This window comes from Polyergus mexicanus, unplaced genomic scaffold (genome assembly GCF_030449975.1).
Source record: "Polyergus mexicanus isolate NDT 795.1 unplaced genomic scaffold, iyPolMexi1.0 SCAF_10, whole genome shotgun sequence".
NCBI lineage: Eukaryota > Metazoa > Arthropoda > Insecta > Hymenoptera > Formicidae > Polyergus > Polyergus mexicanus.
In genome coordinates, this window is record NW_027223330.1 from 8,366,449 (window position 1) to 8,392,971 (window position 26,523).

The 26,523-nt window shown below is 28.5% G+C and overlaps 3 protein-coding genes across 21 annotated transcripts in view; 1 reads left to right on the forward strand and 2 right to left on the reverse strand.

The window, feature by feature from the left end:
• The window catches only part of Hyd (E3 ubiquitin-protein ligase UBR5), a 16,266-nt gene extending 13,831 nt beyond the window's left edge, over positions 1-2,435 (reverse strand). For 2 of the 3 annotated variants that reach the window (XM_070303648.1, XM_070303649.1), the window contains exons 1-5: positions 2,225-2,435; positions 1,411-1,611; positions 973-1,294; positions 676-884; positions 63-232 (exon numbers count right to left, since the gene is read on the reverse strand). In XM_070303648.1, coding sequence (XP_070159749.1) covers positions 63-232; positions 676-884; positions 973-1,294; positions 1,411-1,611; positions 2,225-2,286 — 964 coding nt within the window. In that variant the 5' untranslated portion in view covers positions 2,287-2,435. The remainder of the gene's footprint in view (positions 1-62; positions 233-675; positions 885-972; positions 1,295-1,410; positions 1,612-2,224) is intronic. The other variant, XM_070303650.1, reaches the window with a different exon arrangement.
• A 938-nt stretch (positions 2,436-3,373) lies between these two features.
• LOC138937403 (leucine-rich repeat flightless-interacting protein 2) lies at positions 3,374-7,924 on the forward strand. Of its 10 annotated transcripts, none has more exons than XM_070303665.1 (9): positions 3,374-3,455; positions 4,525-4,629; positions 5,481-5,607; positions 5,782-5,921; positions 5,992-6,255; positions 6,377-6,521; positions 6,714-6,839; positions 6,978-7,195; positions 7,352-7,923. In XM_070303665.1, the coding sequence occupies exons 2-9, from the start codon at positions 4,546-4,548 to the stop codon at positions 7,460-7,462; spliced, it is 1,215 nt and encodes a 404-aa protein (XP_070159766.1). In that variant the 5' UTR covers positions 3,374-3,455; positions 4,525-4,545; the 3' UTR covers positions 7,463-7,923. The 10 variants fall into 10 exon arrangements, with proteins under 10 accessions (XP_070159766.1, XP_070159762.1, XP_070159769.1 ...); XM_070303661.1 differs by having other exon boundaries at positions 3,379-3,455; positions 4,469-4,629; positions 7,352-7,922; XM_070303668.1 differs by having other exon boundaries at positions 3,379-3,455; positions 4,469-4,629; positions 6,981-7,195; positions 7,352-7,921.
• A 1,226-nt stretch (positions 7,925-9,150) lies between these two features.
• Positions 9,151-26,523, reverse strand: part of LOC138937402 (TOX high mobility group box family member 3) — a 61,437-nt gene continuing 44,064 nt past the window's right edge. For 3 of the 8 annotated variants that reach the window (XM_070303654.1, XM_070303657.1, XM_070303656.1), the window contains 10 exons: positions 25,679-25,765; positions 21,010-21,168; positions 19,139-19,254; positions 16,193-16,529; positions 15,935-16,053; positions 14,808-14,943; positions 14,329-14,649; positions 13,937-14,029; positions 13,163-13,440; positions 12,405-12,918 (listed from right to left, as the gene is read on the reverse strand). In XM_070303654.1, the coding sequence (XP_070159755.1) occupies positions 12,852-12,918; positions 13,163-13,440; positions 13,937-14,029; positions 14,329-14,649; positions 14,808-14,943; positions 15,935-16,053; positions 16,193-16,529; positions 19,139-19,254; positions 21,010-21,168; positions 25,679-25,765 (1,713 nt within the window). In that variant the 3' untranslated portion in view covers positions 12,405-12,851. Of the gene's footprint in view, positions 11,909-12,402; positions 12,919-13,162; positions 13,441-13,936; positions 14,030-14,328; positions 14,650-14,807; positions 14,944-15,934; positions 16,054-16,192; positions 16,530-19,138; positions 19,255-21,009; positions 21,169-25,678; positions 25,766-26,523 lie in introns of those variants that run through there. The other 5 variants (XM_070303660.1, XM_070303659.1, XR_011447514.1 and 2 more) reach the window with 4 other exon arrangements.

Here is a 26,523-nt window from a genome sequence, read left to right on the forward strand (position 1 = left end):
GAACTCAGGTATTTTATACAAAAATTTATGAAAAATTAAGCGCTTAATTTTTCATAAAATACCTGAATCCTTTTCCCACGAATCTTTAAGAGCAGTTTCCAACCAACGACGCGGACCATAATATTGACGCTCTCGCCACCTACTAAAACTATCACGATCTCTATTATCTCTTTCATGAGATGAACGCTCGCCCTCTCTGTCATTCCCTAAGCGGCGCGAAGAGCTTCCACGACTGAAAATAACATATTTTTTTTTTTAAATACATGAATGAAAAATATGTACAAGTTACCCTATAACTGATGATATGAAAATAATGATTCTATGTGAAAAAATAAAAGTGCACAATAAATTTGTTTTTGACAAAATTGGCTTTCAAAATAGATAATATATTACACTTATTTAAGCTTAAGTAATCTTCCACAATCTTATATTATACATTATTGAATTTATCTTAACAATAATTATTAAAACAATGAGTATTTAAAAAAAATATAATTTATCTAGATACTCTCTTTATGCACAATTTTTCTTTAACTTTGTATATAAAAGTTTTATATTAAAAAAATTTTATTCAATTTTTCTTTTTTCTTATAGGATCATCATTTTTCCAATTATATCATTAGTTATGCGACATCCTGTATGTATTTATTAAGATAAATCTAAGAAAGTAATTACTGTCTTATTCCCGTGTATCCAAACATATCTTCAGAAAACATAGAATCAGCATCAATTATAACTGAATGCTCATTACTAAAGCCACTATCTAATAGTGATATAAGATCTTCTGGAACATAACTGTCTGCTGCATCTTCCGCATCATCACCTTCTTCGTCCTCTCGTGACAGAAGATTGTTTACTGCTAAGTTAACATCTAAATTTGTACGCTACAATATCATAATTATTTTATTAACTTATCTCTCTTGTTATTATTTCATTATACTTTTGCTGTAAATAATAGTAATACTTATAAACCTGTAATTCTCTGATAATCAGATTACGACTTTTTCCTTGCAGTACTACTTGTGCCTGAGATATCAGATCTTCTGGTACAAATGGTGCTGGCACAGATGGGATGGGGCGTGAACTGCTGCTGCTTCCTCCTCCCATAATTACTCCTGGCGGTCCTATACGACCACCAGCACCACTCCCTCCGGCATTGCTACCTCCACGAATCGCAGAACTGTTACGCATTATCCTTGCACGTGAACGTGACATTCCTGTTCTACTATTACTGCTACTATTTCCATTTCCATTTGGTGTAGAATTAGAATTTCCAACATGATTTTTACTTGTACTGCAATAAAAATAAATATGTGCACACATAAATATATGTATATATAATTATATATTTTAATTTAAATTTTGCCTTCATGTTCAAACTATATTTGTTTTTTCTTTCTTTATACTTACTTTCTGTTAGGTTCACTTTTACTCAAGTCCAATCTATCAGATAACACTGTATATGCAACTCGACATATTCTATTATCCTCTGTAAGAAGAGCGATATGCGTTGGTCCTACTACAACACGCTTTATTGGTACTTTTAAGCCATTGAAAGCTGATGGTGTTACAAATCCATATCTATTAATTTTATCTGCTACTTCTTTCAGCCTAAAACAATAGAAACATAAAATATAATAAAAAAAAAAAATAATAATTCTAAAATACAATTATTTTTTAAAATTACATTACTTTCTAGAATAAACTAGATAATTTTAATTTGTGTAATTCATATTAAAACCAAAACTTTTTAAAATATATTTTAAGAGATATGATACAGTCTTTTTCTCATTTATAATAATAACAGTGTATCTCATAAAAGCTAATGCTATGAAATTTTCATATTAAAGTAGCTTATGATTGATTCATTAATTGTATATGACGAATATGTTATATTTCTAAATTTTATACCTTTTAACAATATATTGCAATTTAGTTTCGTTAGAAAATATTTAACATGCATGTCTTAAAACAATTACATTTATAGATTACCATAAAAATATAGTATTATTTAGTGATTATACGAGATTAAGGATGATGTATATTCGTATAGGTACACACGACGCATGTAGATATACACGACAAAATAAGAAATAGGAATATATTGCAATGATGTAAAAGCGATATCTCTGTTGAAAGGCTATAAAAGAATACACTGAAAGCACACGTACATACTTAAAGATACGCTAATGGAAAACCGATAACGGATGGATATTTCTCTGACCTGTCAATAAGTTGATCGTCCGTTCCTGGCAAAGGGTGAACGACGAAGTGAATCGAAGTCATAATAATGCCTTCCAATTCAGATGCGCCGCTCGAGCTTGTCGAATTGTCCTTTTACTGTACACAAAATTTCACTGAACGACAGCAGAATGATGTTCGGCCATGTTTTTGCTCTATCGTTACGTGTTCTCAAACGCAGATATGGCCGGCATGATACGCTTGGTTCGCGTTCCTAAGGGCATCTTAAAGACAGTCGACAAGAACCGATGGACTTTAGGCCGGATCTACAATAGATGTAGTAAGCCTTAAGCCTGTATCAGACTACGCATTGAAGATTGAGATTGAAGATTCGAGATTGAAGCTTGAACCAATCAGAATAAAGAAATTTTAGTCCCTTTTGTTCTGATTGGTCAAATTCCAATTAATCAATTTCTTATGGCTTGAAGCTTACTACACCTATTGTAGATCCGGGCTTATCATATAATACGTAAAGCCCGTACCAGACTACGCATTAAAAATTGAAAATTAAAGAATAAAAATTAGAATTTAACTAATCAAAACAAAATGAATTAATTTTCATTGTCCTGATTAGTTAAATTTCAATTTTGAATCTTTAATCTTAATTTTTAATGCATAGTGTGATACGGGCTTAAGACTACGCATTGAAAAAATTGAAGATTAAAATTATTAAATTATTAAAAAATTATTTATTAATTATTAACATTAAGAATTAAAATTAAAAGATTAGAATTGAAGAAAAACTGGATAGATAAGCTATGTCAAAAAATTAATAAATCTAATACATTTCGGAATATTTATGAAGCCTTTTAAAATATAAAGTTAATAATTAATTTGGGAATTAAGTATAAATTTAGAGCTTGTAAAAGTAAAATTTTTATCTTCATGAATTTTTCTGTATAGTCACTATACAATTTTCTGTAGTATAGTCATTATAAAAAAGTTATAGTTCGATATATAAAATAATATATTGTATTTACGATTTTGAGATTAATTTTATATTATCCAATTGAAAATGGCCGCCCTTGCTTCACTCTAGCGTCGAAAGTTTTAGCGGGTCTAGTGTAACATATATATACGAAGTCCGTAGCCTCCGCCTCCGCCTCCGCCTCCGCCGCCGCATCCGCATAGCATCATGGGTAACGGTGGGGATGGTGTCTTAACCTTCTTATATATAACTTTTAGACAGATGTAGGCGCGGCGGGAGACGAGGAGTAAGTGTAATGCTTTTGCGTGTGTCTCGCATCATGCTCGCCACATCTCGCGTATATCGTAAATCACCTCTGTCTCTCGAGTTTCACCGATAAAGTTCCACGATACAGATGGTTACCGCGATCGAGCTGTCCGATTTCCATCCGTTATATTTATAGAGCGCACACCCGGTTTATTTTCTGCATGTCATTCGATCCTCGAAAAATATACATCCACTGGTTCTGACATGTCCTAATCGTAAGTGTTCGTCTGTGATGGGTGAACAACAAAGCGATGAAATATAGCTTTATTTTATAAGATTATACGTATATATAATGTTTGCGCGCGCGCGCGCGCATGTGTGTGTCTGTGTGTGTGTATTTGAGTAATGTGAAAACGCAAAATATCAAATTTTTGCTTTTTGTTTCAACCGTATTAGATTACATTTTTTTTTTGCTTTAACGAATTTTGTGATCTAAAGCATTAATCATCATCATCATCATCATATGTGTTACACGTTGAAATGCAAGGTGTGACCAAGAAGTAAAAAAAAAAATAAAAAAAAAAATAAAAAAAACGTCGATGAAACGTGGCAAAATTTTGTCTAATGGATAAAAAGTATCATAATATTTTTTATGATTTTCTTTTTATATATTTTATGTAGAAAATTATTATGCTACAATTGATTTTTCATCCTTCATGTATTATACATTGTTCATACATACAGAGCCGCATACATACAGCACTAATATACACACATGAAAAAAATAGATTTAATTAATGGATTTTGAAGAGTAACAAAGTTATTTTATAAATTATCAATTTATATGTTAATGAGATTTTTATTAAAATGAGCTTGTTAAGGATCGAATAAAATATAAAGACATGCAAGTTAAAATTGGTTTAAATACTTGAAAATAAAAGTAAATGATTATAATTGAAAGAAATCATTACATTTAGCATGGAATTGATTTGTAATAATATCAATAACTTGCTTATTTATATAAAATTATTTAGCTAATTATTTATTTGTTAGTGTGTCGTTGCACATCTTGATTCTCCTAACTAGAGTTATTGCAATTGAAACACAAGTTATAAGGAAGAAAACTCAGAATGGAATCTGCTATAACTGGGCGAAGGAGGAATGCCACACGGCATTCTGCAGAAGATCAAGCGCTCGATCAAATAGCTAAGGAGGTATGACTTTGATAAAAATATATGTAACACTTTGTATATATAAAATACAATACGCATGAATATCAAGATTATATGAAAAGATAATATTTAAGGATATTAGTCTAAATAATTCAATTATTAAAAATAATGCAGTAATTTTTTTCTATATCAATTTATGTTACAAATAATTGAAATAAATATACAATATATATATGAATAATAGAAATAATAAAGAAATAATAAAATTGTTTAATGTGTCATGTTTTTCTTATTTTAATATTTCGAAAAGTTATATATTAGCAAGGGAGGAAAGAGTTAAACATGTCTAATTTATTATTAACTTATAATGTTGCTTTTGTATAAGTGCATACATATATGTGATTGTCACTAGATATTTCCTATATTTATATCTTTTAATATGTATAATATTAATTATATTTGTAGTATATTCTTCAAAAAACGATAGTTCTAAGAGCGAATTATAGAAATATTGATTATATATATTGAATAAATATAGATATATTAAGCAAATTATTATAGAAATATTTTATAACATTTTCAAATGTTCGCAAATTTTCTTAACATTTGTTTTAGATAATATTATATGCTAGTTTTACTTTTTTTTAATTAATTTGCATATTTTTTAGGGAAATTATTATTTAAATATTACATTAAATTAAAAAAATTGTTACATTTTTTTATAAACTTGATACAAATTAATCATCTTAATACAAAAAACTCATAACTGTTGTTTTATTCTATTTGTATTCTAATGAATTAAGGAGCTTTATAATATGGTGATGTGTTAATAACGAATCAAATGTAAACATATATTTTTGGTAACAGGCTGGATTTTCCATGCATACTTTCAGGCAGAAGCGAGACTTGCTGCTAGAAGACAGGCAAGAGCGGAAGCTAGAGAAATACGAATGCGTGAATTAGAGAGACAACAAAAAGAGGCAGAGGAGAATGCTGACAGGGTTTATGACATGTGTACAGGTAGTTTAAGAGAATAAATTTTACAATAGTTTCATATATTTTCAATTTTTTATAGCTTTATAATAAATTACTTACAAAGCTACAATATATGAAACTACTATCTTTACATACACATACTTATATATTCTTTTATACTTTATTTAAATATTTATTCATGTGTATCTATAATTGTAGCTGATGTGAACAGAACTATGAGAGTAACCCCAGATCCAGTACGTACGTCACGGCTTCTTACAAATTCCAACAATTTCCAATCAAGTCGCAGATCTTCAGAAGATTCACTAGAAGATGCAGGATTAAGTAGAGATATTAGGGTATGCTTATAAGCTTTATTAAGTCCTAATAGCACTAATAATAATACTAATATACAGCTTTTCTATATAGCTGGAATTAAAAGAATTTGAAGAAAAATTCAGGAAGGCAATGATAGCTAATGCTCAATTAGACAACGAAAAATCATCTTATGTCTATCAAGTTGATTTATTAAAAGACAAATTAGAAGAGTTAGAGGAAACAACTGTTCAATTACGTAGAGAATTGAGGGAAAAGAATCGAGATGTTGAACAATTAAAACGAGTTAATCAGAAATTAAAAGAAGATTTAGGTATTTGCAGGGCACAATTACTAGAAAGAGATACACTCATACAAGTACGTATATTTTTTATTGAGTATTATTTGTAACAGTACATAATATTGTTTATAAAATAATTTTTTGTATATAACATTTTTATTTCGTCATATGTCAAGTCTAAAATAAATTATAATTTAGGAAAATGGCTTAATTATCATTGACAATGAAGAAAGCGAAGATGAAGATAATGAAAATATTGAAAATAGGCCATATTGTAGAAAGAGGGTACTAGTCAGTACAGAAGCTGCAGAATTATTGGAAACAGCTGGTAAAGGTTCACTGGGTATGTAGGGTCATACATTTATTACTAAATAAAATGTAAATATTAAGTATAATATAATATTTCTAGCTAACTTTCTTAGGCTAAATCTGATAATATGATAGGCAAATATTGTTCTCTTGTATTTGCTTATTACATCCGATGAAATATAATATTAACTTCTATATAATGTTCACATCTATAACCTTGTTTTAGATGTCCGATTAAGAAAATTTGCTTTTGAAAAAAAGGAATTGCAAGATGAAATTCGACATTTAAGATTGGAATTGGAAGAAACTAGAAGTCGTATGAGATCCGAAAGATCATCTGGCTCAGTATTAGGTTAAAGTTTAGATATATCTGTTTTAAATAGATTATATATGTAATCGTCATACATACATATATTTTGTAATTGTTATACATATTTACCTATGGATTATTATATTATTTTATTTATATCAATTAATGTATCTGTTGCAGCAGGTTGTTTGTCAGAAAACGAAGATATTCAGCGTGAGGCAAATAAATTGTTAGCAGATTATAAATTTAAATTACAGAAAGCAGAACAAGACATGTCTACGCTACAAGCAACAGTAGCTAGATTGGAAAGTCAAGTAATTCGTTACAAATCAGCTGCAGAAGCATCTGAAAAAGCAGAAGATGAATTAAAAGTGGAAAAAAGAAAATTACAAAGAGAAGTATGAATATCGATTTTTATTATGAATAAAAAGATCTGTACATATATCAAAGTGTTTTAATTATTTATTAAATACACAAATTTATTTAAAATTCTTATTTTTTCTTCATTTACAGTTCAATTTACAATTCTTATTTTTTCATATTTTTATTTTCAGGTAAGAGAAACGCAAGCTCGTGTAGAAGAATTGGAGACAGCAAACTCTCATCTGCAAAGGCGATTGGATAAACTTAAAAATGCAAAATCGGCACTTTTAAAGGAGCTTTGACAGAATGATGTTTGCAGAGATATACAATGAATGTCATTTACTTATATCTTGATTACTGTGTGCCGATGTTGCCTCAATATTAATACTACTTAACATTTTGAATGTAGTTTACAAAGGCGAAGATTATGTAATATCGTTATAACATTTCACATTGTAGTGGACGTCATTCGGACACAGATCCATAGAAAATTGCTGTGGAAAAGATTTCTTTTTAGATTTATCAAGTTTTTGATACCAACTTTGTTACTCTTGCATTATAAGAATAATACTCTTGCTTTAGTGAAATAACAAGAGACTTTTTAATGCAATTTATATGTTAAAATTTTCTATAAATTTACAATGAGATATGAAGTTGATTCAAACCTTTTATATAAATGGCAAATAAATAGTGTATTCGTTCTTGTTTTGTTGCAATAAATTCATGAAAATTACTTACAGATACTAATATATATATATATATATATATATATATATATATATATATATATATATATGTATGTATGTATATATATATATATGTATATATCTTTTTAAACATAAAATATTTATATGATGAGTGTACAATGATCAATAATGCAAAATACTTTTTGCCGTATTAAATTTAATGCAGAGTAGAATATTTCGGTGGGATCTTCTTTTATATGTATGTTTGTGATAGAAATATAATAGAATAAGACTATAAAATTCTAATTTCTAAACTAATATTGTAATTTGTATATTAAATCGGATTATATCTCTAAATTTTAAATGTATTATGCTCACAAACTTCTATATATTCTAGATCTCTAATACAGCTAAGTCTCATATGGTGAAATGTGATGTAACTGATATAAGGGCAGTTATTTCTATATGGGCAGAATGTCATATCGGGTATCGCAGAATTCGATATGCCGTGTCTGTTGATAAAATGTGATAATGAACGTACATTGAAGCGCATTTATGCAAGTGCAAGCAAAAATGTTATATTGTAGATAGAGGCCATAATTTCGAGTTTCAACTGGTCATAGTTTTTTCATCCTATCCCATATCTAGTTATTATCTCGCTTGGGGCGGAGAACGCATCTATCCTGGACAGGTATCTGGGAGATGGCTCGGCTTGTTAGAATCTGACAGGACACTGGATCGGTTTGGTGATTTGATATTGACGAAGCCCATAGGGGGGATCATAGTAACAGTGGTTACCACACTGTTACAATTACTAAAAAACTACAGAACTTTTAATATTTTCAAAAATATAACACGAAACAAGGATAAAAATAAAATAAAAAATAAATTTAAATTTGTAAAAAATATATATATATATATATATAAAATATATATTACATAATTTTTCACATAACAAATAATTTATGTTAGATGTGAATATCTAATTAAAATCTCGCTTATACTCCTTTTATGTAGTTTATGTGTGAACGATACATTATAGATCTTTTTACATAAATTTTGCACACAAGCAATAATTTTATAATATTAAAAATACGAAATTTCTAGAGATATGAAAATGAGAGGATAATAAATATCTTCATAAATATAGTGTTGGGACTGAAATTGTTTAATCATATTTTTGTACATAAAACAAAAATTTAACATAAATTTATTAGAAATTACTGTGATATATATATATATATATATATATATATATATATATATATATATATATATATATATATATTAGCATTTGATGTATAGTCTAGCGCTACAGTACATGCTTGATATCTTCTAAATTTATTCCTTCTGATACAGATTTATATGATTATGATCAATATTGCAAAAGTTGCGTTTTTATTTTTTATGTTAAAATTTGAGCTCATTGCATAAAAATTTACATAGAAACACAAAATATAATAAACATGATAAATGTAATATATGAAAAAGGTATGGTCTTTCTTTGTACGACTAATCATAAAGAAAATAAATTTTGTGGAACTATGGTAGATCAGTTTTTAATAACCAAAACACTCCATGATGACTTCATGTTTATATTTCTATGCAAATTTTTGTGCTTTATGCATAAACAATTGAGGATCTTTCTATATTTCTCAACGTTTATTCGCTAGTAACGCAATAAACATATTTTACAATCCCATTATCTAAAAGGACTATTTAAGTAATTAATATTCTATTTTATTGAAGCGATTAAGTAATTATCCTTTTAATTCTATATGTGTACATATACATACATACAAACAACATACACACATGCATACATGCGCGTGCACGCGCGTATACACACACACAAAACGTATGTTTTTCTAATATACTACAAGATGTATTATTAATATAATACAATATCTATATTATTTTTACATTGTAACTTATAAACCTACAGAATATATATTTGTATATTTACAAGGATATTATATATAAACAATAACTAAGAATATAAAAAACATTTAATTCATAAAAAAAAGAAACGAAATCAATTTGTTCAGATAAATTGTTAACAGATGTATCATCTTAAGAGGCATTCATATGTTCGCGTAAGAAATCGTGAAATTACCGTTGAATTTAATATAAAAGAATATATTTTTTGCTTTACATAAAAATTTTTCATACTGATTTATTTGAAGGCCTACATTACAAATGCATTTTAATCAAAGATTATAAACATGTAATTATTCGATTTTGACGATCAAATTCAAGAACAATAAACGTAAATATTTTGCATAATATTTAGTTTTTTCCGCAACTGTCCAAATCTCCGTATCCGTCAAAATAATGTCAAAATTTCGAATTTCCGACAACACACAAGATATTTTTTTTGTATATCTAAGAACTTTTTAAAGTAATTTTTCTTTTTGTGTTTATTGATATGAATTATTTATAATAAATCATTGCAATAGTAATTAATCATATCTCTCTAAACAGCATATTTTTGGCTAACAAAGCAGACATGCTATTAAAATAAATAGAAATGATTTCACATGGCAACATATATATGTTTAAAAAATATTAAATTTGCACTTATGTGTTGTCTTAACTGTTCTGATATACATTTTTTTGCTGTACGAAATATTATATATGAAAACTGTATTGCATTATTGAAGAATCTTTATAATATTAATATAAAAATAAATTGTGTAATAAAATTCTGTTTTACATTTGTATAGGCCTAAAATGCATAGTACCATAAATAATAAAAGTAGTCATTTTGATGTCATTTAATGTAATATCATTTTAATGTAACTTGATGTCAAAATGACTACTTTTGCCATCTGGTGCTTAACTTCTACAACTGTGTATAATGGATTTTAATAGTATTATAGTATAATATTCATCTCTCTCTGTATGTGAGAACGTTATTATATGATTATAGATGCTTTGCGCGTGTTTATCAGTCGATTGTATTCCATATTGGATGAAATGGAATGATAAACTTTCTTGCAGAAGGGACAATATAGAGATCGAAATATACTATGCAAAATAAATCAAATTTTTTATACTGTCATAGAAAGAAAATATAATATATAATGCAACACACAAAATATATGTATAGAAGTCTAACTTTTTTTTTCAGAAATTACATATGCAATGAATTGGAATTGTATTGGAAAAATGGTTAATATATATATATATATCGTTAATTATTAGATGATCAAAAAAGTTTGTACAATTTTTACAGAGAACGCAGCAGAAAGTCGCATAAACTTGCTGGCCAGTTGATGGTTGAACAAATAATCATTACAAGCAATTAAAAATATGTATATGCCTAATAAAAAATAAATGTATACATTTTTTCAAAACTCCATGTATTAAAATAAAACATACAAAAATTACTGGCCATAATACATAATATAAAATATGCTACATAAATTCTCCTTCCACCTTCGGTTATTGCCCTAATATTATGAACAAAACATATATTGAACATAGTGCAGAGACTTATTTAAACCTGTCATGCTGCTTTCATTTGCTTGTACTGTGTTATTTGTTAATTATGTCATAATTATGATTTCTAAAAATTTAGAAATACAGTTGAGATAATTATATTTAAAAAACTAGTCTTTGTTTATCTGGCTAATGAATTATAAAAAACTGTGACATCATCTGTATACTATTAGAAACATGTCTGTACAATTGGCACACCTCAGTTGTTAGCAAGGAGTATCTGAGAGTATAAAAATGATGATTATCACATGATGACATCTAATGAGTGTGTGTGTGTGTGTGTGTATAAATGCACTTATTCATAAATTACTCAAGTTGCAATACATTTGTTACAAATGAGGACCAGAGTAATTGGCCAGAGTATTGAATGAGTTTTTGAATAAGGCTTTTCAATAATTTACATTTCAAGTTTTCTTTCTAAGAAGAAACAATTTTACTTCCCGTCTCTCTCTCTCTCTCTCTCTCTCTCTCTCTCTCTTCTTACTTCTTTAATCTTTCCTTTTTTCTTCCTCTTTCTTGCTCGCTCACTTATTGGCACGCATATACGGCACAAAACATCTGTATATTATTACCATATATTTGTATATTATGATTTATCAACCTCTTTAGTGTTGTATTTGCATTGCACAAATAGCTTTGACACTTGAAAAAGTTGTCATTTATCAACTTATATATACATGTATGCATATATACTTACATACATATACAAACATATATCTATATATTTATATACACAGGATAGGGGCATCTAATTTTATGGTTAAATTATTTTGTTATGTATGCAATTATCGAAAAATATTTTTAACATAAGTTTCATAGTTTTAGGAGGAAATGTAATGCATATAATAGATTTCTTATAATATGCGTTTTTAATGATATTTTGACATTATTTCCATTTTTTAAATATATATTCATATATTTTTTTCTTATAATCTTATATATCGATTTATATAAACCGATTTTTCTCAATATTTCACAGATAAAAATATTAAGGTAGAATTATCAAAAAATTAATAATTAGAAGAGTGATAATTTTTTTCTTAATACTTTCATGTGTAGAATGATGAAAAGAATTGATTTATGCAAGAAAGAATATATGATCCTATTAAAAAAATGGAGATAATGTTGACGTATGATAAAAAACGCATGTAAAAAGACCTGTTTGCATACATTATATTTTCCTTCTGAAATTATGAAACTTTTTTGGAAACCTTTTTCGGTAACTACATGCATAATAGAAATGATTTATATCATAAAGTTAAGTGGCCCATCCTGTTTATACATACATATATACATACACACATACATACATACATACATACATACATACATACATACATACATACATATGTATATATGCGCGCGCGTGTGTGTGTGTATGTATATGTATGTTTAAATATCTATTTCTATATCTTTATTTAAATATCTTACTTTACAAATTAATAATGGGCCATTATTATTGTGAGGCCATTAGTTGATGCTGTCATCTTTTGCAAAATACTTATTTAACTGTGGAATAGTTTTGTTGAGGATTTTGATTTGATGATACCCATGTGTTAAATACATCTCTGAAATAGATAATAAAATAGATATAAATATAAAATAAAGAAAGAAGTTATAGATTAGAAGTATACAAATAATCTATAAATCTAAAATATATTGCAAAATATATATATTCTCTGAATATATCGTAACAAAATAGAGAATAAAAATATATAGCAAAATGTTTTATAGCACAATTGCTCATTTCATGTTTTCTTCCATAAAATATAGAAATTAATCTAAAGTAGAAAAATTGAATACAATGCTCACGCAAACCTGCAATGGCTGACCACACATTCATTACTGCAATATTCGTCTTCCCATTCATTATTGGATATAGCAGGGTTGGGGCATCCTTGATGTATACAAGGTGATGGTCCTTGTCCCGCCATAGCCACTTGTGAGGCATTCACTGGCGAGGAACAACTCGACAAAGTTTCAGATTTAATCGATAAATCCTCTTTTATATACTCTGCTCTAGATGGACTCATATGTATCATTTGCTGCTGCTGTTGTTGTTGTACTTGCTGTACTTGTTGCTGAGGTACCTATAAATATACCACCTTATAGAATATTGTAAAATATAATAAAACTGTAAAGGTATACAATTATTTCATTAAGACTATGTCATTAATATAATTTAATATGTATTAAAAGTATTTTAATATAATATAACATATATATCATAAGTATCATAAAGTAGATGACTCATTAAATAGTATCATATTAAAAGATACAACCGTGTATCGTATCAAATTCATGTGTAACAATTTTACGCGAGACGGACCATGATAGTTTTCCAGCAACGATACACTACGTAACTACATTATTCTCTATGTTTTCTAGCAAGTTACACAAATGATACAGTGTAACACTGTTCTTAACATAGAGTACACAATTGTAACACAGTATCACACTGCTCGACACAATAAAAACCCAAATACTTTATAAATTAAAAAAAGAAAAAAAATTACTATCATTTCCAATTTCACAAAAAAATTGTAAAATTATTTCCACTAGGGAAAAATATAAATCTACTTATACCTGCATGTATTGCTGTTGTGAGATCTGTTGTTGTATATGCTGCTGTTGTTGTTGCGTCATATGTGGTGGTACCATTACATTGCCCATTAAACTCTATAAAAAAACAATAATGTAAAAGTAAAAAGTTTTAAACAAACAATATTTTACTTATTATGTATAATTGCATGATAGACAAAACGACGATTGCTTTATTTAGAAAGTGATGGATAATATGCTAATAGAATATTTATGTATTAGAATTTTTGCATGCAACATATTTCTTCTATAAAAACAAATATAAAGTTACATGTATAGTTGTAAAAACAAGCATACGTTATAATTTTATCAAAAATATATGTCTCTATTATGCATGTTTCTTTTAGAAATTCTATCTTATATTTGTTTAAAAATACCTGTTGTTGAGGATTTCCTTGCATCGCTAAATGATGGGGTGATTTTTTATTAATAGCCATTTGTTGTTGTTGCTGTTGTTGCTGTTGCTGTTGAGGCGACGAAGGTTGATGCTGGGGACTATAGATCTGATACGTTACATTTCCTTGTGCATTGTTGCTGGCATAGCCCGTGTATCCACTGTATTGCATTTGTTGCTGTGGCTGTTGTACTTGTTGTTTCTGTTCATTTTCACCTGCTCCTTTGCTAACCAGCGATGCTCTATATGCCGCGAGAGCTTTCAGATATTCCTTCTTAGCTGCCTCGGTTTTCTTTTTATAATACTATATAAAGACTTATGTTAATTCTCAGCAATTATAGCATTAAAATTTGTTAAATCCATAATAATAATATCAATGACATTCATTGTAATTACAGAACAATACTTGATATAATTATCAATGGTACCTAAAAATATGACTATTAAAATTGTAATACTTACATTTTTATGTTCAACTTCCAATGCATCCCACATTGATGCAACAATCTTGGATACTTCACCAAAGCTGGCATTTGGATGTTTACCCTTAATCACTGCCTGAGTGTCTCTGAAGAAAAGGGCATATGCCGATACTGGTCTGAAAATCATAAATGCCAACATATAAGATCTAGAAAAGTAATTGTATTTAAAATGCATATAATTTTTAATATTATACTCTTATTAATAATAAAGAACATATATTATAGAACATATAATATTATGTTCTCATTAATATAAAAACACACATATTACAATTATAATAATCCAAAAAAGAAAACATTTCAAAGACCGGAATCGCGTTCTTTCGTGATAATCTTATGATAAAATATTTTAATAATGTTTCAAAAATTGTTTTGTTATTTTGCTTTGACGCATCTAATTATTTTATTATATTTAATTTTTATAAATACTTAATAAAATCATTCTTAATCGGATAAATAAAGCCGTCATCCACCGTACAGAAAGTTACGCGTCATCCAGATATGAATGACATAGTAACAGTCAAAATATTAATACGCATGCTGCAGTCTTTATATTTTTTTATTAAATAAATGTAGTGATTGAATGCTGACAATTGAAAATGACGATAAGCATTAAATGCCAGCTGAAAATGCTGAGTAACAGCATGTCGTCTGCTATGAGCTCGATATGGCTGCCTCAATCAGGTGGAGGAACGACCAATCAGAAATCGCCATGCCGCACCCGCTTCTCTATTTATTTAGGATTCTAGCTGGGAGTAGGCACCATATTGAAATTTATGCGCTTGTGCGCACGCATACTATACATATATTAAGACACAGTAATGTCTTACGTCAAGTTATGCGCAGCAACAGCAAGAAGAACTGTATTGTATCTATACGCGAATCCCTCAGTTATTTAAATATTTGATTTATTATAATAAAAAATTATAATATAATATAAAATAAAATAATGCAGTAATACATTATTAAAGATTAAAAAAAAGAAAGAAACATTGTAATGGTATTTTCGCAAATCTTTCATAGTCGCATGTCTTTGAAACAAGATTCTTCAAATTATATGCCAATCTAATTTTTTTAATATTGTATAAAAACAATATTGTTACTTACTTTTGTGGTTCATTAGGATCTCTTTTCTTTTTTTTCTTTTGTGCTTTTGTTTTTCTTTGATTTTTCGCTCCAGCATCAACCGCTTCTGGCGACGGTGGCTCACGCTTGATCACCGTAATCTGGAACAAAAACAATATTTAGAAGACTCCAAAGCGCGCGTTTGTTTTAGTAAAATGCCAAAAAATTTAGAAATTGCTATTTATTATTTATTGGCAAATGACGTAACAACTAATACATATCACACATAATTTGACTTACCATCCCGGAATGTGGAGTGCTGTCATCGCTATCTTCACTGGTTGTAGTATTGTTATTCGTTTCTGTGATATTATTCACTTGCATAGCAGTCGGACTGCCTCCGGTCGGGCTTCTATATTGTATTTGTTGTTGTTGCTGCTGCTGCTGCTGCTGTTGTTGTTGTTGTTGCAGTTGCTGCTGGGAATGCATGTACTGTATATGTTGCATTTGAACTTGCTGCTGCTGCTGCTGCTGTTGTTGCTGCTGTTGTAACATCAACAATTGCTGGCCACTGTGTTGTTGTTGACGCGAGGAATTCATTGTTGCATATGAATCTTGGGAGCTGCCATATGCGGAGCTATGAACAGATAAAAAAGATCTGCTTCTAAAATATTTTCTTTAGATAGAGAAGAGAGATAATTATAGCAGTAGAAGATGAAACATAAGAAATTAAATCTGCTCACGAGTAATCTAGAATTGTAAATTAGACTGTTAATGCGAGTATTGTTGATTCTCATTATATGTTTATTCGTTATTGTTATGTTTTTCGAGATTCTTAAAACATAATCATAAATTTGCAAGTGCTATCACAAATGTTAAGTATAATTCTCGGATAGAAAGAAAATGCAGACTATTCCTTCATGTACAGCGTTAAGATTTTAACTAAAAGCTTAAGAGTATTAATTCAGTTTGTGAATATACAATACAATGGCAAATCGCAACGTAATCTTGACATTGAAAAAGAAGTTCGAAAGACAACGTTGTCAAAGAAGATAAATACGTATATGGCTAAAGTATATTTTCACTATTTAAAGCTAATTAAATAACTTTTGAGATATGGTCGGGCTATGTCACCCACAGATTATTTACGACCTACTCTATATCATTTGCCTTCTGTTCTCTTCCTAATTAGACTTAGTATTTATTTTCATTATTTTGCCCATCAGTTGAACATCGTTGTAAAGATTTTATTTTTATAAATATAATATTATGCAGTAAAAACGCCGTAACTTTATGATATTACAACGTTGTAATATCATAAAGTATTCATAGTATATCATAAAATATTAAAAAGAAACTTTATTACAAAATACAAAGTGGTGTTAAATAAAGAAAAAAAATTGAAAACTTATTTTTCAACGAATTTTTTTCGATATTATTAACTTTATGATATTACAAATACTTTATTTTTCAGGAAGTAGTTTAAGAAGTTATAATATCATAAAGTTAATAATATCGAAAAAAATTCGTTTGAAAATAAATTTTCAATTTTTTTTCTTTATTTAACACCACTTTGTATTTTGTAATAAAGTTTCTTTTTAATATTTTATGAAATTAGAGCTAATTATGTTTATAATTGTTAATCTATAGTCACACACACAATTATTGTTGCATACTATTAATTGTTGATATTATCTATGTTCATCTGTTTACGAAGTTTGTTTATACGTCTCACTACATAATACAACATTCTATATAAGAGCTTGATTAGTCTATGCGTCATGTTATGCACATAAGATAATTGCACGTAGATAACTCTTGGCAATATATTTGCTTTGATTCATGGAATTGATGATAGCGCGTGTATAAATCTAATATTTTTATTCAATGCATTTTTCTCTCTCTAATCAGATTGATTACAGTGTAGAAGATGCAGTATATATATATATATATAATTTGATAATTATACTTGATACTCTGAGATATTTCTAAACAAAGAGTGAAGAGTTAAAAAGGTATCCACTGTCATCTTTCCATTTCGGAATACATTAGTTCACTAAAAAAAAATCTTGACGATCTAAATTGCAGTCGTACGATTACGTAATAACAGGTTTTGATTTGATATATATAATTAGGATTTTTTTTTTTTTTATATAGATATTCTCGCATGTTTAGAGGTAGAAGTAATTCCTCGAAGTGGATTCAGTATACATGATTTTAATTGAATATCATGAAAACTGCACGATATATAAAAAAAATATTTTAAACAAAAGGCGTTTATGGCTTGTTATATACTTTACGGCTATATATTTAGAGTTTTCAAAACCATTATATTTTTCAACATATTCATCCTTCATTATTATTTTCGCAAATTTTAAAATTTGTATTACATCAAAAAGCAAAGAGTATTTATCGACAAATCTATTCATGTATGATAATATTACTTTCCGAAATTGCATTTTTGAGGAATGAATTTTAAACCTCGTGTTACAGCACCGTGCCTATGTCGCACGATACGCGATAATGCGCGGGATTTCTCTTCTCTGCTTGTCTTACATATATTATTACACTGTAAAATAATCACAAGATAAATATTTCTAATTGTACATAATATACTGATGTATTATAAGTACGGCGATTAAAATTGGCTTTTGAAATTGCTGCGAAACAACATGCAATAACAAAGTAAGACAAACTTCTATAATTTGAAGTTATGCGAATAGTACGCCGCGATAAGGCATGAATGCTTCCCTTATAAATATATGTATATCTATATCACAACCAAGGAAATATATCGTTAATTTAATGCTATCTTCTATTCGTAGAATTTTCGTCGAATTTCCCAAGTTAAAAGATTGCATATCATTCTTCTTTTTTTCTGAATTCTAATAGTTTTACAAAATTTTTCAATCATTGTTCTATCTTTATATTTAAACTATGTGATCTTTCGTATTTTTTTTTTTACGTTACTAGTATTCGCTTGAATATTTTCTGCATAGAAACTTATAGATTATAGATTTCTTCAAGAAACATTTTTGTTAATATTTCTTTATTGACAATATTTAACGTATGTACTTTTGACTATCAAATTAATTATTTCACGATTTCGATTAACTAATGACATTTCTTGATTCTTTATGTATTATTGTGCAAATGATTAAAAAATGAATTGAAACGTGATTATGTTTATTTTTCTCGTTATATATACAATAATTAAATACTCGGAGATTTTTGAATAATATTTACCTGACATTAATTTGTTGCATCGAATGTTCTTGCTGTAAATAGAGTTGTTGCTGGTATCCATTAGCATCCAGATTCAGATTATCTGGTGATTGCTGCATACTATTACCTTGCATCATCTATAATAATTTAACATACATAAAATGCTAATAATATACTAATACATAAAACAGAACTACATTATTTATAAAGAAAACTTGTAATTATCACCGGTTCGGTAATATTATTCAATCTTTTTTTACTTTTAATTTAAATATGCATAATAAAAACATCAATTATGTTATTATTCAAAACATACAATTTTTTTTGGATAATATTAATATAAATATCATGGTTCAAAATCATTAAAAATCATTTTTTTTTGCCGCAAGAAATCATCACGAGAATTAATTTCCTCGAAGTTTTTTCTCTCTGATAAAGATCATAGAATTTCTACTGTATGTGTGTTTGAATATTTCTGTATCTCTTCATCTGGAAGTTAAAGGGAGAGAGAAAAAAGACACGATGAGTGTACATCTAAAAATAATGTCTTGAATGTTACATGAATAATGCTCGAACGCGGAAGTTGTTAAATGGTCGATACATCATTCCGATATTTTTTTCAATATCTCCAACGCGTAATTGCATGTGTATATTATTATTATGGATTGTTAAGCGTAGTACACATCTGCGTACACACTGTCAATGAATAGTTCGTAGATGATATCCACAATCACTATCCGCGAATTGTGTAGCAACAACAGGCAATATTTTCCATCCATATTTACAATTAATTGTTATGTTTCAAAGAAAATTTTAAATTGTTTGATTTAAAAAAAATCATCTTTTTTGACCTTTATAGACTACATAAATATTTCGTATATTGATAACGTCTATCATATTTTCGCTCGAAATAAAGGAATACTAGATAAAAATCTATAAATTGGAATGGGTCTGCAAACAAATCCTTTCACATAAAGTATTTTTTAACCAAACTTTAAGAGTTTATTTTTATTATGAAAAAGGCCAGCAGTAAAAATATTTTTTGGATCAAACAGAGTTTCTCTTAAATTTTTTTAAAGGTACACAACGAGTAAATGAATGAAAAACACTATCCATACAATACTCAATGTATAAATCACGTTATTCACACAACCGCAAGTATATGTGAACCAAAATGGCTTTTCGACTCAACTCCTCAAAACTTATAAACCATTTGCCTTATCAGCAACCTTATCAGACCTAATACCAATACCATATATATATATACACACACACAGACATACTATGATATGGACATCATTTATGATTGCGTTTCTTTGGGGCTAAAAGTGCTGGAAGTGTTTGACTAATCGTGACAAAGATTTTTTTTTTTATTAATTAATCAAACGCTCTCAGGACTTGTAGCATAAAAATAAAGCATATGTATTGTTCGTAGATTTTATACATAGGTATATACTAAACTTTACAGATTTTTATTTAATGTTTTCCACTTCGTGCAAGACAATAGACATTGTTCGCGTGTAAAATATTTATCCGCGTACAGTTCGCGGATGATACTCAAGTATTGCTTGTGTACATTGCTCGCGAATATATGTCTGTGAGAAATGTATGTATATATATAAGTGCATATTAGGCGTAAAAAACTTCTCATTTGATAAAACAATTTTATGTAAAAGAGAATTTGTGTTTGCATATCTTAACTAAGAATACATCTTAGCCTACAAAATTTTTGTCTGATATTTTTCATTTTGAGCGAAAAGCAATGAACACTATCCGCATACAAAATATTTATTCGTATACGTTGCTAATTTGATGAATAAGTACATACAAGAATATATGTATATACTGAATTTTACGATTTCAATACCTGTCGAATCGTCATTGAAGCATACCTGTGGCTGACCATATGCTTGGATGGAGTCGTGTTGTTGATGTTGTTGTTGATGTTGTTGTTGATGCTGTTGCTGATGTTGCTGTTGTTGCTGATGCGAATGAGGATGGATGGTTGGTATATCAAAGTCCTCATCACCGAAACTCGGTGTATGAAATGTCTGAAACAAATAAATTATAAATTTGATAGTTACAAACTGCATAGAAAGCAAAAAATACATATATTGCCTCGTAAAATAAAATATGTTTGCAGATTTGCAGCTTTTCCTCCTTAACAAGATATTGTTAATGAAAAGATATTTCTTTTGGTTCCTTCTTCTTAACATTAACGATCGAAACAGAGATAAAAAAAAAAAAGATTTCAGGAAAAGATCTTTCCTTCCTTTTCGACGAAAAAGAAATATCAATGTATAATAAAAAAAAATGTAATCAGAGAATCAATTTTAACTGTCCTTTATATAACGGATGATAAATAGCATTATATCGTTCAGAATCCTTTTAGCAATTTATTCTCTTTCACAAAGGGGAAGAAAAATTAATTTATCATAATGTACGCGTGATGGTAGAGGGAATAAAAGTTTTAAAATTGAATTTAATAGTATCAGGAAGATTATTTTCCTTTGAAGAAATATGCCTGTCTCTCGATTGTCGATGTAGCTACAATACAGATAGGGGAAATGGGAATAAGATGGCGACTTTAAGGTACATCGATTTTTCATTATTTCTATGATAACGTAAAAATAATAATCTATTTTTTTTTCAGATTCACTAAAGCTTTGTTTATCATCTGTGATAATTGAAGAATTGATAAATAAATTAAAATTTGTTCAAATTTAGATTTTTTAAAGGCATGACTATTTTGTCATCGTATTCCTATACGCAGATAAGATGACTTTTAGAGGTAAGATGACAAAAAGCAGAGCTTTAAGTTAAAAATAAATTTTTTTATAAAAACAAACAATTTATTATAATAAGTTTTTTATATTATTTTGATATAATATTTAAAGATACAAATAAAAAAAAATGGAACACGAAATATTTATGACTTAAAAAAAATTACTAAAATATTAAAACAAAAATAATTATTAATTATTTAGGAGCATTTAAAATCAATTTAAATATCAATTTAAATCAAATATTTACAATATAATCAAATATATCACAGTCACTATATTTATTTGCCTCAAAAATGTAAAAAATAAAATGTGGAAAATATTAATACGTTATTATATGCATTTTCAGCTGTACTATACAGTGATTTCATAAAGACAGTGAAAGTTTTTACTATAATTATATAATTCGCTATAAGCAAACACTAAAAAATTACACACACACGGCTACATTCAACATGTATTTTTTTATTATATTGTCTATTTTTGTTGATAGATTGAAATTAAACAAGAAATCATTTACAAAAGCCTCTAAGTTGAGCATCGTTCTCGTCATCTGTTATTATCTTACAAAAATTAATAATTCGATATCTCATTTATTTGATCACGTTACTCCCCTTTCCTCTATTTCCACGTCCATTTTATTTTATTTTATTAAATTCACATTATTAAAGTATTATGCTTAAGTGACGATTCAATAGTGTTGATTCAGTATTTGAATAAGTGCATCATGTAATTCACGTGATCGTGTGATGCAATAGAACGAGGCAGTCGTTGCATAAATCAGATTTATACATGCCATTAACTGTTTTATTGCAACCCATTCCGCGGATCGTTTATCGCGAAATTCATTTTATGTTTACGTGCTCGTGAGACTATTATTCGGGATATTCATGGTGGACATTATGATCTAATTCGTATGCAGTGCCCTAATCATTACGCCAAACTACCACGAAAATCGAGCGTTTTCGTTTATTTACAATACAAAATTATCGTTAATTGTAAATGTTTAATGACATTTCATTGTGCCCAATGCCGTTGGACACTTTACGCTTTATCATCGCCCGTTTTTGCTTTCACTTCTACATTAATATTAAATTCGCAAAGCATATCAAATCGCGGGTAAATGCAGAATTAGAGAAAGAAAAGAGATAAAGAAGGATAGTGATAGTTTAGGACTATCGATGAAACGCGAAGCACGAAGAAATATCATCCTTCCTTTCGTCGTCCTCGTCGTCGCCGTTGTCATCGTCGTTTTTCTTTTCCTCTCTGTGAACTAAACTCGTTCCGCCATCTCGTTAAAACTTGTGCGCGACTCTCACAACTTGGTTCTTCTTTCTGAAGAAATATTATTTAGATGGTTTCCTGGTTATGCAACTCACGCTTCCCCTACTCTTCTATATAAATTGCATATTATTTCAATACAGATTGTGTGCAATAAATTCTTACGTATATACAATGTTCGAAGTAAAAGTAATATTAGACAGAAACAAAACGTTAATACTCTTGTAACATTAAAGAAGAAAGTTTAAAAATAAAAATTGGTAGCTATTCGAATATCAATCATCATTGAAAGCGTAAAATTATATGGTTGCGAGTGTCTTAGAAATTGATAGTATAGAAATAAGAGATCAACTGCGGAGAGGGGAAAAAAAAAAAAATGTCTTGATGAAATGTCAATATTCATGAGACAATAGTCATGAGAGATTGCTATATATTGTAAATCAATAAATATAATGGAAAAAATACGATTGAACAAGCAAAAATGAAAAAAAAAAAGTCTAAAGATACATAAATTCTATTGTTATAAATATATTCTATGGGAATAATAGGACATTTCTTATCGATCAATCTACTATGTCTAATGTCGCAAAAAATTGAAATGAAAAAATTTAAACAATGCTAAACAACAAAATTAAATTTTGATGGTTATTTATCGCAGATTGGCAATTACCAGGCGCTTAGATTGAATCGGGCGACAGGCGATTGATTGAATGAGTTTCTACATTCGCTCGCAACACGACTGCATTCATTAACTTTCCATGTGTGCTCTCTATTCTATTCTCATATATATTTTTTTACACAAATATATTCTTTCTATATGATTAGACCGCAGGTCTAATTTATTCTAAATTCGTAAAAAATGCGCTACAAAAGCAGACTATTTTGAATCGTATAACCGTAACCGACCATTAAATTAAATTTCTATGCTGATCTAATTTTTTAGTCAAAATAGTTTAAATGAGAAGAGAAATCGGAAAATGTATAGATCGACGATAAAAAAGTAAAACACTTTAGCCGGATTCTCTTAAACGATCGTTTAATAGCGTTCCATTAAATTAGACATATTTAAACAAAATCGCTCTGCAAATCCAATAGTCAAAATCAAAGCACTTAATAAAGAATCTCTTAATGATGAAATAAAGGAATTAATTTAAAAAAATTTTGACGGAAATAATACCGAATTATTTTTATTCTAATGAAACGAAAACGATTAACTTGTCTATTAAATTTGATATTCCGTAATTGATTGTCAATATTCACTCCACTTAAATTTGATATTTTGTAATTAATCGCCAATATCCGTTCTATGTGAAGAATAAACTGTCGAGGGCATATATGCTCGAAATATTACTAGGTATTGTTTCGATTTTATTTTATTTTTTATTACTTTCAAGTTATTTTTAATTTTAAAAAATGGGCTTTATATTGAACATTTCTTCGACGTTGTGATGAATATTACGTTAAATATTTCATAGCAATTTCTCGTAATTGGATATTACCGTATGAGACATTATTCAATATTAATGAGCGAGGGAGTGGTTTTTTTTTTTTTTAAATATCCTCTCATCTTTTTCGGAGCAATCTGCTATTTTGGCAAGACGTAAAAATGCAGGCATTTTTTCTTGGGCATTACTAATGGATATAACAAAGCATTACATCAAAAGAATATAGAAAAATATAATAATCGAGCATTACTAGATATTATTAGACAATAGGTATACACATTTTTTGTCAACGATTTACATATTCCTCAGTTTCACCTTCTATTTTTTTTTTTCCTATGGCTCATTATTATTTCAATTTCCATTTTGTATCTCATTTATATGTCGTAATTACAGTTTCGGAGACGAATTGCTTAATCTTCATGCATTATATAAATGATTTCTCTTCTTGCGAAATAAGCAATGCAGTTGATATATGTATATAATTGATAATAAAAAAATAAGCTGACGCTATAGAGTAGACTAGGCGCGTATTCGCGATGTGTGATTCGCGATTTATGTAGTTTACAAATAATAGAGAGAAATTGTAAAGAAAAATTTCGTCAAATTCGCATTCATGATTCGTCATTCGCGATGATTCGCCACCGGTGCAGCTTTTCAACAAATTCAGAGGACATGAATCAGTCGCATTCGATTTGTGGTTTGTATGAATGATCGTTATGAAGTAAGAAATCAAAATAAAGACGTTGTGTCATTTATATTTTATTGAAATTAGACAGAAGCACCTGCTTGTAAATGCTTGTTGAAACATCGCGATAAATTACAATATGTTCACTACGATGACAAATCACGAATCACGAATGATTAACTAGGACTCGTGCGAATAAATGGAGAATCGCGTATAGAACGAATTTCAGTAAAATTCACGAATTATATGAATCGAGAAACGCGCATAATCTAGCGCGCCAGATATATATAGAAAAATGAAAATAATCTTTCAGTTATTCTAATATAAATAAAATTGCAAGCTATCGATAAACAAGCGATTAACTCACTTGGTCAGACATATTGTAGCTGTCGTGATGATACGAAGTCTGATGATGTTGCGGAATGTTTAAAGATAAGTCGAGATTGTCGTTTCTCTGTAACCAAAAGAAATCAGAATTATTTAGCCACTGCCATAATCAATAATAGCTATTAAATACAGTTAAATTTTTTCTATATACACAATATCTCTTATTATCAAATATCATCATATTTTTTAAATTCTTAATATTCTCTCGCACATATTTTTATATTTACTATGCAATTATACGTGATCATTTATAAAGTGAAAAAGAGTAAGTAAAAGAAGATAGCGCAATATATTTATATTTTTATTCTATGCATATATACAATATTATGTAATGAACTTGTATTATAAACCTTATATAAAAAATAGAAATAATATAATAAATATATAATTGTATAAGTTGCGTATATCTCAGAAATATTTAAAAAATACGCAACTATATATATAATATATATGTTATGTACACATAATACATGAGACACGTGTGTGATCGTGTATATATATTTTTTTAGCATTTACTTTTACTCCATTGAATTATCATGTGTCGATCCAACAACTGACCATCAACGCAATATCACATTAACGATCAGAATGCGCGACGGAATTTCAGAAAAGCATATATCCGTAATCAAGATAGTTGCAAGTGAGTTATGCCAATGGGCAATGTTTGACATTTCATAGTAACGGCCAGATGTTAGGAAGGCGTTACCGCGTTTCACCAAATACAGCAGCCACGGAATGAGAACAATGCAATAGACATAGTTATCTCCGTTCCTCTTGAGGAATTTAACGTTTGTACGTGAGTACTCTGCGTTGATACCACTGCTT

What these genes read in the sequence shown, in the direction of transcription:
- LOC138937403 (XM_070303665.1), top strand. Translation starts at nt 4,546, where the DNA reads ATGGAATCTGCTATAACTGGGCGAAGGAGGAATGCCACACGGCATTCT. An exon ending in GGTTTATGACATGTGTACAG is followed by an intron (nt 5,608 to 5,781) that starts GTAGTTTAAGAG and finishes CTATAATTGTAG; the next exon opens with CTGATGTGAACAGAACTATG. An exon ending in AAAGAGATACACTCATACAA is followed by an intron (nt 6,256 to 6,376) that starts GTACGTATATTT and finishes ATTATAATTTAG; the next exon opens with GAAAATGGCTTAATTATCAT.